Source organism: Apodemus sylvaticus, chromosome 18 (genome assembly GCF_947179515.1).
Source record: "Apodemus sylvaticus chromosome 18, mApoSyl1.1, whole genome shotgun sequence".
NCBI classification, from domain to species: Eukaryota; Metazoa; Chordata; class Mammalia; order Rodentia; family Muridae; genus Apodemus; species Apodemus sylvaticus.
Genome location: NC_067489.1, coordinates 31,183,507 through 31,200,243, shown reverse-complemented (window position 1 = coordinate 31,200,243; position 16,737 = coordinate 31,183,507). Strand labels below are relative to the sequence as shown.

The window sequence follows — 16,737 nt, the reverse complement described above, 5'->3', positions numbered from 1 at the left end:
GATATTCTGTTATAAAAGTTAGATGATCTGTTTTTGAAAGGATTGTTTAAATCGTGTGTGTGTGTGTGTGTGTGTGTGTGTGTGTGTGTGTGTGTATGTGTATGTATGTGTATGTGTATGTGCCCGTGAGTGCGGTACTCATAGAGGCCAGAGGGGGCGCTGGCAATCAAACTCAGGTCCTCAAGAAGAGCTGTATATAGTTCCAAGGCTAATCAAGAGCCAGGCTGATTACTATAAAAGAAAACAGGATTTTCCTTATGTAATTTCTGGTACTCTGTATTTTAAAGTAAGAATGAATTGGGTAAAATGTGGCTGCTAAGCAAAAACCATCCTGTGTGTCGTCACCCCCTACCCCCACCCCTACCCCTGCATCTTGGCATAAGCACCTTGCCGGCTGCTTCTGGAACTCTTAACTCCTTAACACTGAAGAGGGTTTCCGTTTGGAGGTGGGGGTAGAGAAAGGACAGTCTGAACCTTGCTGGACTCAGCCAGGAAGGTCTGACGGAGCAAGCTGAGCCTTGGGACCTGACGGCTCTCATGTCGGCTTTGTTTTCTGTGCCTGCATCGCAGACCCTGGGGATCACTAGCCTGTGTGAGAGAGAGTGGGGAATTCTGACAGTCAGTGTTGTGGGCTGGTGTGCTGCTGCCCAGCAGAGACAGTTCCACACGGCTGCCTGTTGAGCACACACTTGAACCAGAGGATCGGGGTGTGGTTGGCGCCCATGATCCTTGCAGGTACTTGGGAAGGGGAGGAAGCGAGAGGACTGACTGATAGTTGGAGTTAGTCTGGAGTCCAGCGGACCCTGTGTATCAGGAAACTCATTAGAATTTGGGCTTCGACGGTGGAGCTCACTAGGGGAATACGAGTTCTTAAACTAGATAAAAGCCCGAGGACCCTTTTACTAGAGTTTGAGAGAAAATCAACAGGGCAAGCAGGCCAGGAGCAGGGAGTTGGAGAAGAGGAAGAAAGTCGTGTCTTTTGAGCTAGAGCACAAGAAGGCGACGGCCTGCCTGCCAGCAGGTGTGTGTGGAAGTGGCAGGGTTCCTCAGAAAAAGGAGAGGACACAGGGTGTCTGAGCCACCTGCTCAGGATTTTGGCTGGTGTCCAAAAGAGATAAAAAAAAGGTGGAAAGGGAAAATTTAATTCTTGTGTGTGTGTGTGTGTGTGTGTGTGTGTGTGTGTGTGTGCACGTGCGCTCATAGAAGCCAGCAGAGGATATCATGATTCCCTGGGATTGGAGGAGCAGTTTAGAGCCACCATGCCACCTTGGAGATGCCGGAAACACCCTGCGCCTAACCTAGTTTTCTTACATCCAGTTGCCCTCCACAGTGGGCCCTGATATATCAATCATGGGTCAAGATAATCTCTCACAGACAAGACCTCAGTCAGAGTCTAGGGAATGTCAAGTTGACAGTAAAAACTAGCACACGGTCCATTACTCTTCTGGATACTCTGGATTAAAAAGATATTCTCAGTCTGCAAACAGTTGAATCCATGCATGGCAAAGCCTGCAAGGCTAGGTGTGGGTAGGTGAGTCTGTCTCTCTGGCCCCAAGTACACGGCTCATAGAGGGTAGGACTGAAAGACTTCCTGCTAGGAGAAAATACTCCTAGCACTCAGGAAGCAAAATGTTTTGTGAAGTTGGGGCCAACCTGGTCTTCTCAGTGAGTTCTAAGGCTGCCAGAGCCACATGGTGAGACAAAAAGCAACACAAAAAAGGGTCAGATCTGATTGCCAATCCACCATTCATCGGCCAGTAAGAATCAGGAGTAAGCCTTCCGCCGACGGCAGGCTTCAGGAGACACGGGGTGCATTTAGGAATTAAGAGCTAGCCAGCAGCTGGGCGGTGGTGTCGCACGCCTGTAATCCCAGCACTCTGAGAGGCAGAGGCAAGCGGATTTCTGAGTTCGAGGCCAGCCTGGTCTACAAAGTGAGTTCCAGGATAGCCAGGGCTACGCAGAGAAACCCTGTCTCAAAAAAACCAACCAACCAACCAAAAAGCTAGCCATCCAGGGTGGCTCTGGATGCTGGCCTGTGCGTGCTCTGGAGGCTGGGATAGGACCTCTCTGAGTTTGGGTTACAGAGTGAGACACTGTCCTTAAACAAACAAACCCAAAAAAGCCACAAAGTATTAGAAACCTTATACTGGAGGAAATCTGATGACTGTTCAAAGCTCCTGCCACTAACTCGGGGACCAGAACAACACCTTGTGCCTACTGAAACTGATGTATGTAAACCAGAAATTTGTGCACACACAATAAAGTCAAATTGAGAGACAGTTTACAAAACACATGGCCAGTCCTCTCAGAATGTCAAGGAGACTGAGCAGGTGACAGGTTAATGCTTGTGGGTTAGATGCTGCATCAAAAACACAGAATGGTCCCCACTTTTAGGAAGTGACAATGCAATAAGGTTAATATATTTCTTTAAAAATCTTGGTTAAATGCTGTGTATAGAGGCATAGGGGGAGTAGTGAGGTGACATGTGTATGGTAACATACCAGCATTTCAGAAACCTGCATTCAGGTACCAGGAATCCTTTGTAGTAAGCCGCCAGTTATTTTTGAGTGATTTTAAAATCACTGATAGGAAGGTAGGTAGGAGGCAGGCCGTGACATGTGTGGCGGTCAGAACATAACTTTGAGGAGTCAGTTCTGTTTCCAGTTTCACATGGGTTCCAGAGGTAGAACTTAGATTGTTGAGCTTCGGTAGCAAACAGCTTTATCCCCAGAAGTCAGCAGAAAGCGCCTGACTGCTGTGTGCTGGAATCCGACTGTGGCCCTGCTCTAGGCCAGGTAGCCCTGTAAGCAGTCCTTCATGCTGGTTCTGAAGTGTTCTCTTTAAAAAGAATTTCTTTAGTGTTTGCCACAAAAGGCGTGCATGTGGGGCTTGGAGGGCAACATGTGCAAGTAGAGGAGGAAGCCCTCCCGTTCATGTATGTTAGCCTTCCTCATAATGTGGTTCATGGTCACGTCACGCCAACTTCATCTCTCTCTCTTTTCTGAAGATAACAGCTTGATGTATAAATTTAACAGTTGTAACAGTCAATTGAGGTTTGTAAGCATTAAGGCAACACAGGCTGTCTTTCTCTCCCTTTTCTTAAGGCAATAAATGTCTGATAGAACCTTTGGGTGTCTTTTAAGTGGGTCTCTGCCTGCTGCTACTGCCTTGTTTTCCCTGGTCTGTCTGTCTGTCTGTCTGTCTGTCTATCTATCTGTCTTATTCCAGTGGCCCTAAAACTCAGTGCTGGGGACTGATTGACTGACTTAATCATGGAGCTGCTTGCTATAAGTACCTTAGGCTGGTTGGTTGACACAGAATTGAAACATCGTGTTTACCCCCACCAGGTAACACTCACCGGGGCATTGGGGTGCTTGAGAACCTCTAACGGACATCTGTTATCTACGAGAGGCCAGGTGACGGCTCTGACCACCTTCTGTGTGTGTATCTAGGTTTCAGTCCCAAGACTGACAGAAAGGATTGTTTATCCATCTAGGAAAACATCTTATCTCTTATGTAGTCAGCTATAGTCAGAGAGGCAAGGGCATACATAGTGCACAGACATTGGTCCCCTGGTGCCCATTGTAGAGAAAGACCCCTGAGCTTCCTTCCCAGCTAGCTGCTCTGGCTCTGATCGATCACATCCCGTCTTACTGCTGATGGCCATGAATCCCCTGTCCGAGGCACGGGTGACATCATCAGCATTACCCAGCAGTCCCGGGAAACACGATTTCCAGCCCTAGAACAGAAGTACTGTATCAAAAGTCTCAGTCACCCGGCCCTGCAAACAAAGATGTCCCTCATCGATCTTGTGAGGACCTCAGCCACACAGGAATTCCAGAGACCCCCCCAGTGTCTGAACACCCCTGTATGAGTTCACCTTTGCGCATGACCACTCCCACCGCCTCTTTGTGACTCTGCCCCTGGTGTGCCCGGCCTTTGATCATCCACCCTAACTTCCCTCCCTCTGCCAGACACTTGCCTCAGGTGAAACTGTGCTGCGTTCTCTGATCCGCAGCAGACTCCCAAGGATTCTCAGTTGTCCACCGCACCATGCAATCTCTCCCAGGCCTCCCTGTAACGATTCGGCCTAGGTCATGTCTGGTCGGGATTGCTGGAGCCTGTTGTCTGCCCCGCCCCCCACCTACCCCACCACCCCCCAGCAGTTGGTTTGGATGGCTTGTAAATAACAATTTCTTTCTTTTATTGACTAATACTGATTGTTAGAAAGTATTTTTTTGTCCATGTAAATAGGCTGCTACTTATATTTTCAAGAGTATTTTGATACATTATAAGAAGAGAACTTTGAAATTATTAGCTGGCCGGTCAGAAGTTGACTTTGAGTGGCAAAGACTCTCTTTTTTTGTTGGTTGGTTGTTTTTGTTTGCTTGTTTGTTTAAACTTGAAAAATATACTCTCTGACAGCATTTGATAACCAAGTTACTCTAGCCAGCGATGAATCCTATTAGCCTTTAATGAAAAGCACAAGGTGTTTCCCCCCCACATCCCCACGCTGAGTCCTATCTGTCTCCTTTTTCCCCTCCCTCTCTTTCCCTCCCTCTCTCTCACCTCCCCCACCCCCCCAGATCATCATCCTGTACCATTTAAAATGTTTGGGACTTGGCTAATCCCTATGGATAGAAACTTAGTGGAGCAGGATATTGATTACCAAATATGGTATTGCTGCAAAAGATGCTGGCGGAATGTGCCTTGTATTCTGAGTCTCTGGCCGCCCAATAAGCTGCCAAACAAATTAGGTCATTTTAACTTCTGAGCTTTCTTGTTTTGTTTTGTTTTTGTTAATAAGATTCTGGAACTTTGATTCAGAACATGATGTTGATGTTATTTTAGCTCAGACAAGAGAAGGGTATGAGCAGGGGGCAGGAGGGGGAGGCTCAGTCCAGGAGGTTTTAGGTTGGTTGTGTAAGAAGCAAGCACACTGGCAGTCTTGGGGCGGGGGAGGTTCTAGAAAACCCACAAGCAAGCTGAAGGGTGGAATTTAGATGTTCGACCCCAAGGCCTAAGGCCAAATGCTCTAGGGACCACGGACAGGACCCAGAATGCGGAGTCTCTCTCCTTGGGCTGATCCAGGCTCAGGACTAAAAGATGCTTCCAAGAAGGTTGATGGAGGCCAGTGTAGGAAAGAACTCTTAAGTATGTGCTTCTGCTGCAGCTGCTGCAGCTGCGTCTGCCATGTTCTGGTGTGACAGCTCAGGGCCTGCTGGAGGCACCGCAGTTACCTCTCAGCAGAGACACCTCCTTAGTCAGTCTGTGGGGATACGCGGTTGTGAGGGTAACTTTACTAGGTCTCGCTCTGTCTGTGGCCGATGCCAACCCTCTGGCCTCTGTTTCCTCCCGTGGGCTAAGATTCCTGATGTGAGCGGTGAGAGGTGACAGCTGTGGTGGGTCTCAGTTGTACGATGGAGGGAAAGCAAATGCTCCTGAGGATAGCCTCGTCTCCTGATGATTGTGTGTCTGGGCATACCGTCAGACAGTTTACTAATTAAGGGCCCCAACTTTGTTTTTTGTTTTGTTTTTTGTTATTTGTTTTTTTACATTTCACAAGCCTGGCACCTCTCTCTTTGACCTGCTGGTTAGATTTATACAGATGTAGTGCTTACTGCCCCTCAAAGTGTTATCTAGCCTTAGTGGTTGTCTTCTCAGAAAATAATTAAGTCAGGAATAAGTTCTTTATACTCCTCCAGGGTATCTCTGGGTCAGTGCTGTTGTTTCTTGTGAATGTCCATCACTGGTTCTTCCTTGTGTCTTTGGATCAGAACCTGTGCCGTTCAGGTCATTCTGCTCTACAGAGCTACGAGATTCTTAATTAGTTTCCTATAAAAACAGCCCTAATTTTTCTTTAAATGAAGAAAGGTGGTGGAGGAGGGGGGCACATAAAGGAAACTCTCGAGATAAATTAAAAGAAAGGAAGGGTGTTAGGGGGCCATCAGGCCTCAGAAATGAAAAGTCTGTATTCTTAGCATAATTCACTTTTAGGATTGAGGTAAACAGAGGGTCTGAATTTGGTGTGTCATTTTGACCAGTACCCAGAATTCCTGGCATTGATGGTTCATTCTGCTTGGTCATGGAGATATTCTTAAGTGAGGAAGTCTTGAAGCCCTTGTAGTCTAGAGTACTTGTTTTATTAAAACATGGTATTTGTTGGATTTTTTTTTTTCCCCTTGGGGGTAGGGGTTTCTCTTGTAGCCCTGGCTGTCCTGGAATTCACTCTGTAGACCAGGCCAGCCTCAAACTCAAGAGCTCCACCTGCTTCCCTCCGCCTTCCTGGCTGGTATTGAAGGCGCACCCTACTGTATTTGCTGAAACGTTTTCTTGCTTTTTAAAGGCTGACTGCAGTGATAGGGATGAATCACCGAACTCTGTTCGTCTCAGGCTCACAGAGTCTCTTGTTTGTTCATGTATCTTGAAAGCTAGCTGTAAATGATGTCAGGATGAAGTGACCTGGACTCAAACGATGACGGTTACATTTGAAATACTGTAGCTATTTAATTCCTACGTTCTGGTATGTATGGCCTCAAGGTGCCTTTGTAAAGCTGAACTGGAGACAGAATGCCTTTTCTCTGTTTGTGGGAACCACACAAAAACCACTGAGAACTTCTCACAATATCTATGTTCATTCAGAGTGCGGGCTGCTCAGGATTTCAGGTGTCGTCCTCCAGTGCTGCCCATTGTGTCACTCTCTGGGTCACAGTCACACGGTCCATGCTCAACAGCAGCTGTCCCGCAATGTTTTAAAGCTCTGTTATGAATGTGTTGCTCCACATTTTAAAAGTCAGACTCGAGAATGGTCAGAAAGAAAAGCGGTGTTTGCACGTCCACGTTACTGAAGAGTCTAGTGGCTAAGTCTGCCCGGCTCTCCGACCACATTGTACTGTGAGTTTTGCATGTTCCGTGTAAATGCTGAGGCTGGGTGCCCTTGCCAATCCTGTTCCTCAAGAGGTCAGAGTTTACAGTGTGTTTACTTTGTCACCATTCTGGTTTACATCTTCCCTTTGTTCTTTTTTTTCCCCCAAAGGGCATCCGCTTCGATCCTGAAATCCCGCAAACACTACGACTAGAGTTTGCTAAGGCAAACACGAAGATGGCCAAGAACAAACTCGTAGGGACTCCAAACCCCAGTACTCCTCTGCCCAACACTGTACCTCAGTTCATTGCCAGGGAGCCATGTAAGTTGATCTACTCCTCATTTTGAAAACCTGCAACAGCACAGGTCTGGTACGAGGTGCTTTGAGATGACACTGTGGGATGGCAGGCTAACTGGTTCCTGTTCTCCACATTGCTGAGGAGATGGCCTGTTCCTCCTGTCTAAATTCTGAGGGCACTCTTGTTGGAGATTGGCCATCATAAAAGAATGCCTCAGCTTGAGCCGATCTGCGCCTTCCAGATTTTCATCTCCTGGGTTTGCCTGACATGCATGCCGTTGGCCACCACGAGTGTGCCTGTGACTGTCAACCCTGCCCTCGGTCTTGGGAAGGGCGAGGGGTTACGTAGCATTCACTTACTAATCTCTCAAAGGACATCACTTGCTTGACTTTGGAGTAATGTTAAAAGTAAAAGAAGCAGATGTTTGGGAGCAAGCGGTCATGTGTTGGGAACCGTTGGGCAAATAATGGCTGCACAGACGGAGGGAGGGTTTGTCGACACGGGCAGTCAGCTCCAGCATTCCGAGACCAGGGAAGCTTTAGAGAAATCTAGGCATTCTGTTTTGAATTATTGAAGGCCGCTGGCTAATTGTTGGACGAGATTTATGCCTCACATGAACGAGCTTATGCCTTTAACTGTGGAGACAATGACTTAACTTCTGCCTTTAGTGAGTAACTTCAGAGGGCTGACTACATTTTCTTTGTCAAGCTCTGTCAGTGGTAGAACTGAGGCGTGAGATGGACTTTAGCTTTTCCTTTCATTATGGAGCCGTGTGTGATTGAATGTGGCAGGGCCGTCCAGGTTACGCAGTTATCCGGAATGTTCTTGCTCTTCTTTCCACAGCACACAGTCCTGATCCCGGGCCAGCTTCCCCGGCAATGCCCTTCCTTCTCCGTGTAGTTAAAAGGCACGTGGCCTCCACGCTCACGCCGTGTCATATGCGTGTCAAATTCAATCAGATCCTCCTGAAAGCTAATTATCTGGAGCCCAGTCAGCTTAGGAGAGCTGGTGCTGGCAGGGATACCGGAGATAAGAGGTTTTTGTGGAGCCAGAAAGTCATATGGGGGGGTGGAGGGGTGGTTTGCTTTTTTATGTCGTAGAGAAGCTAAACTATTTAGGGAGGAAATCTAGACAGACTGCATCTTATAGAACAGTTGCATTACAGGAGGATTCAGCCAGTGCTTTCTAATACATATATTTATTTATAAACAAATATTTATAAAAGTAAGTGGATGAGAAAGTCGAGGTTTGAATTTTGCTGTCTGAATCCTGGCAATATGTACAGCCATGTTTCTTTGTGTCTGGAAATTTTCTTCCTTGACAAGGCATTTATACAAATACCTTTAGGATGCTTTGGGGTTTATACCTGCCTTGGTTCTCTTCAAATAGGAAGTGTCACCCTGGTGACAAATCAAACTTCAGCCTCTCGTATCGATGCTTGACTGCTTTTCTTGGAAATCAAACCTGTGCAGCAGGTATCTAGGGGCGAGAGACAGCCTTCTCACAGTGGATGGTAGAAGCTACCGACGGAGGCGCACACTAGCCATCCTCGGGCCCCGAGCGCATGTCCGCAGAGCTCGATTCTCTGGTCACCCTGTTCATTTCCTCTGCACAGAAATAGAACAGAATTCTGAAGTGGTCAGACAGTCTCCATGGCACAATCAAAACGGCTCGGCCGCTCCTGGCAAAACAGACTTGATGCTGGGTGTGTTGGTGCACACCTGTAATCCCAGCACGGGGTGGTTGGGTGCTGGGGTGTGGTCAGATGCCACAAGAGGTGGCAAGAAGTTTGAGGTCAGCATGAGCTACATAGTGGGTATTGGGGTGCTCCCCCTAAAATCCTGTCCCCAAAATTCCAACCAGAAAGCTATTTTAAAAAAACAAAAACAAAGAAACAAAAACCTGAATAACAGTGTTTTCTTGAGAAAATTAAAGCAAGCATGTTTTCTCTTTATATAGTTCCTTTTTTTACGACAGAGACCTTGACAAACAGCCCTCCGCTGTGACTCAGCTGGCTTTGTCATCTCTCAGTGGTCCCTCTGGGAACCGTGACTTTCCATATTCTATACAGCATAACTGCTTTCTGAGAGTCACATCCCAGGCTAAATGGCTGAGTGGGTGTGGCCTGGCGGGTCCAGTCACGTTGTATAGTTCGTCTGTTAAACCACCTGTCAGGTGGAGCTCGCAAGTCCCAGGTCTGGGGCTGGAAAGGCTCTGAGGGCACCGAGAAGGCTGTCAGAGTCCTCACACGGCAAGTTCTCTGCCTTCTCTAAAGTGGGCGTGTCCGTTGACTCAACTGTACAACAAACAATTGCTCTCAATCCTCAATCCATACCTGTTGAACTAAAATGGGGAATCAACATGCACTGCATCCTGGGAAAGAAGGAAGCCGTGGCTGCTGCCCGCCAGAGTCATTAATCCAAGAAGTTGCTAGCTGTCGCAGTTGTTAGGGGCCTGATGTGAAGGGCGCGAGGGAGGCGCTCCAGCTGAGTCTAATGGCCCCTGTGTATGCTGACCGCACGTGGCAAGGAGCCAGGCTTTATGGTATAGGTGATGGTGGTGGGTAGCCTCGGCCCTGGCAGCTGTCGACACATCTAGTGACCTTCACAAAAACGTGTAAGTTTTCTGTGCTCCTGTTCTCTCAACTAGAAAATGAAAATAATGTTTTAGTCACATGATCGCTGTAAGAACTAACAAAGCCGCATCACAAGATCGCCCCTTCAGGATTAGGAAGACAGAGATGGCCGTGGTGTAGCAGCAGGTGAATGTAAGACGTAATCCAGTTTTATCTTTACAGAGCCTGTGGGGTGCTGTTCTCCCCCCATTAGTTGGTGGTCAGCATCAGACGGCTGCAGTCCTTCCTTGCAGGTTTAGGAGAGAGTGAATGGTACAATTCCAGGAAAGTAATATGTAATCCCTTTTGACTAATATTTGGGGGGTGATGGAGGCAGCGTGTCATGCAGGGACTCGATGTGTAGCCCTGGGTAGCCTGGAGCTCCAGGGAAGGTTAAGCTAGCTTTGAACTTGAGGGTATTCTCCTACTTGCCTGCCTCTCAGTCCCGTTTATCAACTGTGTACCAGATTACCTCTATTTTTGTGAACAGTGAATGAGATCATTAGCTTGAAGTTAGTATTCCTTGTAACCATTATTATATAATGTTTTGTGATAGTGTTGAATTTTTGTTTGCCTGCCTGCTTGCTTTCACAGTATCAAGAATCAAACTGAGGGTTTCAGGCTAGGCAAGTACTCTGCCATTGAGTTTCGTCCCCAGCCTTCTCTCTGCAGGGTCCCTCTGGCTGTCCTAGAAGACAGGCTTGCCCTGTAGACCAGACTGGCTTTGAACTCAGATGCCCCTGCCTCTGCCTCCCAAGTGTTGGAATTAAAGGCGGGTGGTACCACCACCCAGTAGAATCTTTAGAAGAGGTGATTTAAGTTCAAATGAGACGCCAGGGTAGGGAACCCAATGCAATATGACCATTCTCCTTATACAGGAGGGAGAGAGGGAGGCAGGGAGGGAGGGAGGGTGGTATGTAGAGGAGCCCCTAAGTGTACAGGGGAAGTGGCAGTCCTCTGAGTGTAGGAGGAGCCCCAGGAGGATCCAGCCTGGCAGGCCTTGCCCTTGGGCTTGGTTGCCTGTGTGACGAATAGATTGTAGTCTGTCAGGCCAGCCCTGACAGACTAGCACGTCAGGTGATGAATCGAAGACCACCCCTTAGTAACTTTGGTCTAATCATCTCATCTTCATTATGCATTTGCTTTCTCCAGTATAAAATAGCAATTCTGATTAGTCACCCCCACACAGGCTTATCATACCCCCTGTACGTAAGAAGGTTGAAAGGGGCCAGATAAACAGTCCCCTGTGTGTGTAAAGGCGTGCATGCCTCGTGCCTTTGCTCCTGCAGGTGTCTGCATTTGGCCATTCACCATCAAACAGCTACAAGTGTGTGCATGGATTTGCTTTTCTGTTTTTAAATCTGCTCATAATTGCTTACTGTCCGCAAAATGTAGAAGACCGCTACGCAGTAAGAAGCCAGTAAACGTGTGTCTGTACGTGTGACACGTGTGTGTGCACATGCCAGTGGAAGCCAGGCAAGGCTGTCAGAGCCCTTGGAGGTGCAGATGGCTTCCGAGCAGCTTCTGAAGAGCTGAAGATGGAATTCAGCTTCTGGAAGGCAGTGAGTGCTCGGAACTGCTGAGCCATTTTCCTAGGAACCTTCCCCCGGGATGTAAGTCTTGTGTGCACTTCAGCGTCTTCCAATATTTAAGAAGTATAACTTTAGTCATATTTATCGTCGTGCATATGAAATGAATGCTTTTGAGTTCAGACTGTTTGCAGCATGCCGTATATTGCAGTGCTCCTAATGGCAGAGGCAGCCGACACCTAATAGGGCCTTAGTTTGCTCAAATCAAACAGACCTCCTTTTCCCAAAGCAATGACCTTGAACTCCTGGTCCTCCTGCCTCCACCCCCTTGCTGAGATAACTACGCTCATGAGCATCACGGCCACATTTCCTGTAGTTCTGGGCCACGAATCTTTCTGCCAACCAAGCACCATCCCCGGCCCTGAATTCAGTTTTGAGCAGATTATCAACAGACTCTGTAGAAACCCTTCTTCCGGAGTTTCAACCCTAGGGGTTTATGATTCTGTGCGATCTGAACTGGGGCTGAGTCCAGATGCTTGCCCTGACAGTGTCCTGGGCGGGACACCAGTGCTGTGAGGTGCTGGGAACCCCACTCTCCATAAGCGGGACCCTTTGGGAAGGTAGGAACAGGGCAGGAGGAACATCTGTCTGAGCAAGTGGGCAGGAGACAGGATGCAAAGAAAAGTTGCTGACTGTCAGGTTTGAGGGCTGAGAGCAGAGCTGTGATTCTGGAAGCAGCTCCCTTAGAGGTTTGTGTGAACCTTTCATAACGTACACTTTATTCCTCTGGTGATAAAAATTTAAATGTTTCCTGTGACAGCCTCTGTCGTGTGTGTGTGTGTGTGTGTGTGTGTGTGTGTACAGGTGAATGTGGAGGACAGAAGTTCTTTCTCTGTCTCTGGCCACCATAGTTTTTTTTTGAAAAGCAGGGTCTGTCTGAACCTGTAGCTCAGTGATTGGCTAGACCAGCTGGGCACCAAGCCTTAGAAGCCGTCTGACTCCAGCACTTCCCCTCAAGTGCTGAGATTGCAGGAGCGCACAGTCATTCTTGAGAGTGACTGTTTGAAATGGGTGCTGGGGTCGAGACCTGAGTGTTTCTTCAGCAGCTGCTTTACCAACTGAGCGGCGTTTCCAGCTCTCAGGGTTGAAAAACAGACTAGCAGGCCCAGGAAATAGTTATCCCTGTCCTGTGTAGTTTTGATGTATTATATATATATATATATAATACATATATATTATAGAGGATTTATTTATTTATAGAGGATGGATTATATATAGTATAGAGTTTGATGTATTATATATATATTATAGAGGAACATACTAATAAAAAAACCACGGCCCCGTAACCACCCCCTTTTCGGGGCCTGCCTCCAGGGCCCTCTCCCGAAGGGGATGATAAGACACACATCTTTATTCCCTTGTCTTATCCCGACTGGTTTTGACGGATAAGGATCTTAATGTAAGCTGGACATGGTAACTCCAACCTTTAACAGTGCACTAGAGGCCAAGGCAGAAAAACCAACTACTCAGAGGCCAGGTCTGGCTACGTTCTGTCGTGTTCTATCCCCAAACAAACAAACCAAAAGTGGGGGGTGGGGGGGATCTGGAAGGAAACGCTAATAGCGGGTCAGAAGCAACAGGAAAGAGTGAAGGAACATGTTGGTGCATGTACTGAGGAGTGGAAGCCATGGGTGTGATGCCCAGGCCAGCCTGGGCACATGAGGCCCTATTTTAACCCCACCTTTCCCTAAAGCGAGGCTGGAGGATAGATCCGATCCCCGGCCGTACCCCGGGATGTAAAGGTATGTGGCTTTCATTTCTTTTTGAGGCCCTGTCGTGGGACTCAGGCCTGGGGAATCTGTCCTTGCTGGGAACAGTTTGAACCTGGTGAGTTCACGACAGTCACAGGAACACGACAGATCAGCTCCCCTCTGCCTGTTCTCCACATGATCACTTCTAAGACACCAGAGGGTTGATGCTCAGGATAACACCAGGTACCCAGGTCCCGGAAGGCAAGGATTGCCAGCCCAGCCAGCCCTTCCTAAGAGATGCCAGAGTGATTGAGCCGTTCTCACTTCCTAAGTAATGATACCTAAGAAAATTTGACTTACAAAGAAGAGAGCTTTATTTTGGCCCATGATTTTGAGCTGTGATTGGTTTGGGCCTGTTGCCTAAGGCACAAGCTCTTTAAGGCGGAGCATGTGGCCAAACAAAACACCCATTTATCACCAAGAAGCAAAGAAACAAAGGGCATGCTCTCAGTGACCCCGAGACCTCATGAGGTCAGACTAGAAGTTTCCACTATGTACAGTGAGCCTGTGAAATGGCCTGGGGGGTGGGGGTGGGTACTGAAGACCAAGCTCTAGCGCCCAACATTGTCCACCTCCACCTCCATCTCCCTGGTCTTCAAACCTAGGAATACCTGCAGTGCATGGTGTTTCTGGTTTTAATAATCTAATGACATTATGAGGCAGTTTGGTCATACTGTATCTAGCTATGGACACAGAAGATAAATTGTTACACAACTGACCTCGAATTCCTGATCATTCTGCCTTCACCTCCCCAGAGCTCAGTCCTGCTATAAACAAGCTCTCCTTCAGAACCCAGGAATGGGAGTGCGTTTGTCTCCCTGAACATCTCTCTTTCTCCTAACACGAATGCTTAAAATCTGCGTTAAAAACTCTAGCCTATCGTTTTTCAAATCATAGAATTTTTAATCCAGGTAATTCTTCCCATCTTGTGAAGGAAGCTAGCTTATTGATGAGAGTATTTATAGAAGCACTAAGCAGACAGGATTGATCCAGAAGAAGCAGGTAGCATTTACTTCATTAGGTTTGTTTGTGTGACAGGGTCTCATGTAGCTCAGGCTAGCCTGGACCTTCCAAGTGTGGTGATTACAGAGTGGTCTGTGCTCCACTCTGGAGGCTCAGGTGCTCACTGCGGTTGCGTGTAGGTGTTACTGTGTTGCTAACCACTGTTGGTAGGTGTTACTGTGTTGCTAAGCACTGTTGCAAATTCCTGTTCGTTCTTGCCTTCCCTCCCATGGTCCTTGAATAAGCAGCAGCTGCAGCTTGTACAGAACAACAGTTCTGGTGCTGTCCTCGAGCCCTTCGGTGGTCTCTGAAGTCTAAACTGGTTCCTCCTACCCTCTGCTCTCTTGTTCTTCATTCACCTTGAGCTCCACGGGCTGCAGCCCACAGCCTAACTATTCTCTCACGTAGTTTCTCCTCTCCACTGTACAGGAGTGGACACAGTTACTGGGCTTTTTATACAAGGTTCGCCAGTTAAAATTATATTCTTTATACCTTTACTATTAAAAAAAATTTTTTTTAATCTGATGTCCTTAATAAGGAAGTATTTTTAGCTCGGCAAGTAACTCAGTGTGGCAGGTCAGTTAGCCAGAGTCAGTGAGACCCTAGCTTGGATTGGATCTCCAGTGCACATATTCGTCCGTCTCAACTTAAGAGTATACCAGTGAAGCCTACGAGTGTGTGTAAATACAAACCAGTTAGTTCTTCTGTGGTTTTAAGTCTAAGTGAGGGCTGGAGAGATGGCTCCGTGGTTAAGAGCACTTTCTGCTCTTCTGAAGGTCCTGAGTTCAAATCCCAGCAACCACATGGTGACTCAAAACCAACCATAGTGAGATCTGATGCCCTCTTCTGGTGTCTGTAAACACCTATAGTTTTCTTACAGATAATAATAATAGATAATAATGAATATAATAATAAATCTTTAAAAAGTCGAAGTGGGGGCTTTCCATTTTTTAATGCCGTTTTAATGGAAACTGATAAACTAGCTGTTCTCATGAAGATTTGGCAGACAAGTTTTCTCACAAATATGCAAGCTTGTCATTTTAAGGAAAATAGCATATGACCAAAAATTTGGAAATAGAAATTAGACATTAAATCTTTTAATTAATTGAAAATTTACATTAGAAAACGTTTTTACTACCATGAGTTGCAGCTTCCCAACTCAGCTGTGAGATTAATGGATTTTCTTTTTCTTTCCCCCCCCCTTTTTTTTTTTTTTTTTTTTATTGCACAGTGGAATGAGTCAACATTTGGAAGATCCACCTAACTAACTCAACCAGTATTTTTCCAGTGACATGATTTATTACAAAATTGGATGTGGAAGAAAGTCCTAAAACTAACAGTTGTTTTTAATGTAACAGAATATGAACTTCACTGTTATGTCTTAGATTCCGTGATGCAACTACTTGTCCAGTCTAGGGGGGGCAAGAGAGGGTAATGTGCCCCCCACCCCCCACACACAACTTGTTCTCCTGTATGGAATCTGGAGCTGACTATCTATGACGTCAGTCAGGAGTTCGGAGGAAGTGGGGAGGACTCTGGCAGGATGGGACAGAGAGTAGGACATGAACATGAGCAAGGTACAGGGAGGGGAATCAGTGTTTAAAATGTATGTTAGATGAGGCTGGAGAGGTGGCTCAGGGATTAAGAGCACTGGCTGCTCTTCCAGAGGACCTGGGTTCAATTCCCAGCACCCACATGACAGCTCACAGCTGTGTGTAACTCCAGGAATCCGAAACCCTCACACAGACATGCAGGCAGGCAGCACCCCAATGCGTATCAAATTAGTGAGCAGTGAAAATGTTTTTTAAAAAATGTATCTTGAAGACCATTCTTTGGTTCACTGGCTTAGAAAACATTACTTTTTAAAAAGAACTCTTCTTTGTCCCAGTTTGCGATGATATCAGAGGGTGCCCATAAAGGGCATCTGCAGCTCTTCCAGATTGCTCTCTGAGGCCAGACTTTTCTCATATACTAGAACCAAAACAGCGTGTTGAGATGGATTTAATCAGAAGCAGACGTGAGGATCTAATTGTCTTCTAGTAAATCACATACTAAGGAGATTCGCAAGAAGACAGAACTGAAACTTACTCATCTTGGAATGTGGAGGGTACCCTGCCCCCTCCCTCCCCCCCCCCCCAAAATCCATTCCCATTAATGGCTTTTTTTGACTGAATACTTTTTATCTAGTACACTTAGCAGAGCAGGTGCTAATCAACGTTCTCACACATGTTCTTTGGCACTGTTGACAGTTTCCCCCTGGCTTGTCCTCCCAGCACAGGTCTTTTCCTAAACCTATTCCTAAGACCTTCTGCCTCCAGACAAGTTTGACAAAAAGCCTGAGACACAGAGAGTCCTAAGCCAGTCTGAGAGAGATGTCTAGTTTACCTGAGCCCTAGAATCAACCCCTAAAGGGCAGGAGGATTGGGATTACTAGGCCATTCTGAGCTACTCAAGACTTTTCTTTTGTAACATTCACCTCTGTTCCTGGTTGAGTGACCTTGGGAATCTGCTGGGAACCAGATAGATCTCCAGTCTGCAGCAGAGCGTGGCCTGGAGGGGCGGGGCCTGAGGCGCTCTCTGCATGCTTGTGCCTTATTGAAGGGAGACACCTGTTGTC

At 47.0% G+C, this 16,737-nt stretch overlaps 1 protein-coding gene across 6 annotated transcripts in view; it reads left to right on the top strand.

Annotated features, from left to right (window-relative positions):
• Rbpms (RNA binding protein, mRNA processing factor) overlaps window positions 1-16,737 on the top strand; it is a 151,005-nt gene that overhangs the window by 91,777 nt on the left and 42,491 nt on the right. For all 6 annotated transcript variants that reach the window (XR_007974250.1, XR_007974249.1, XM_052162848.1 and 3 more), the window contains exon 5: window positions 7,037-7,187. Coding sequence is in view for 4 of the 6 variants with exons in the window: in XM_052162848.1 (XP_052018808.1) it covers window positions 7,037-7,187 (151 nt within the window). In the remaining 2 variants the exon portion in view is untranslated. The remainder of the gene's footprint in view (window positions 1-7,036; window positions 7,188-16,737) is intronic.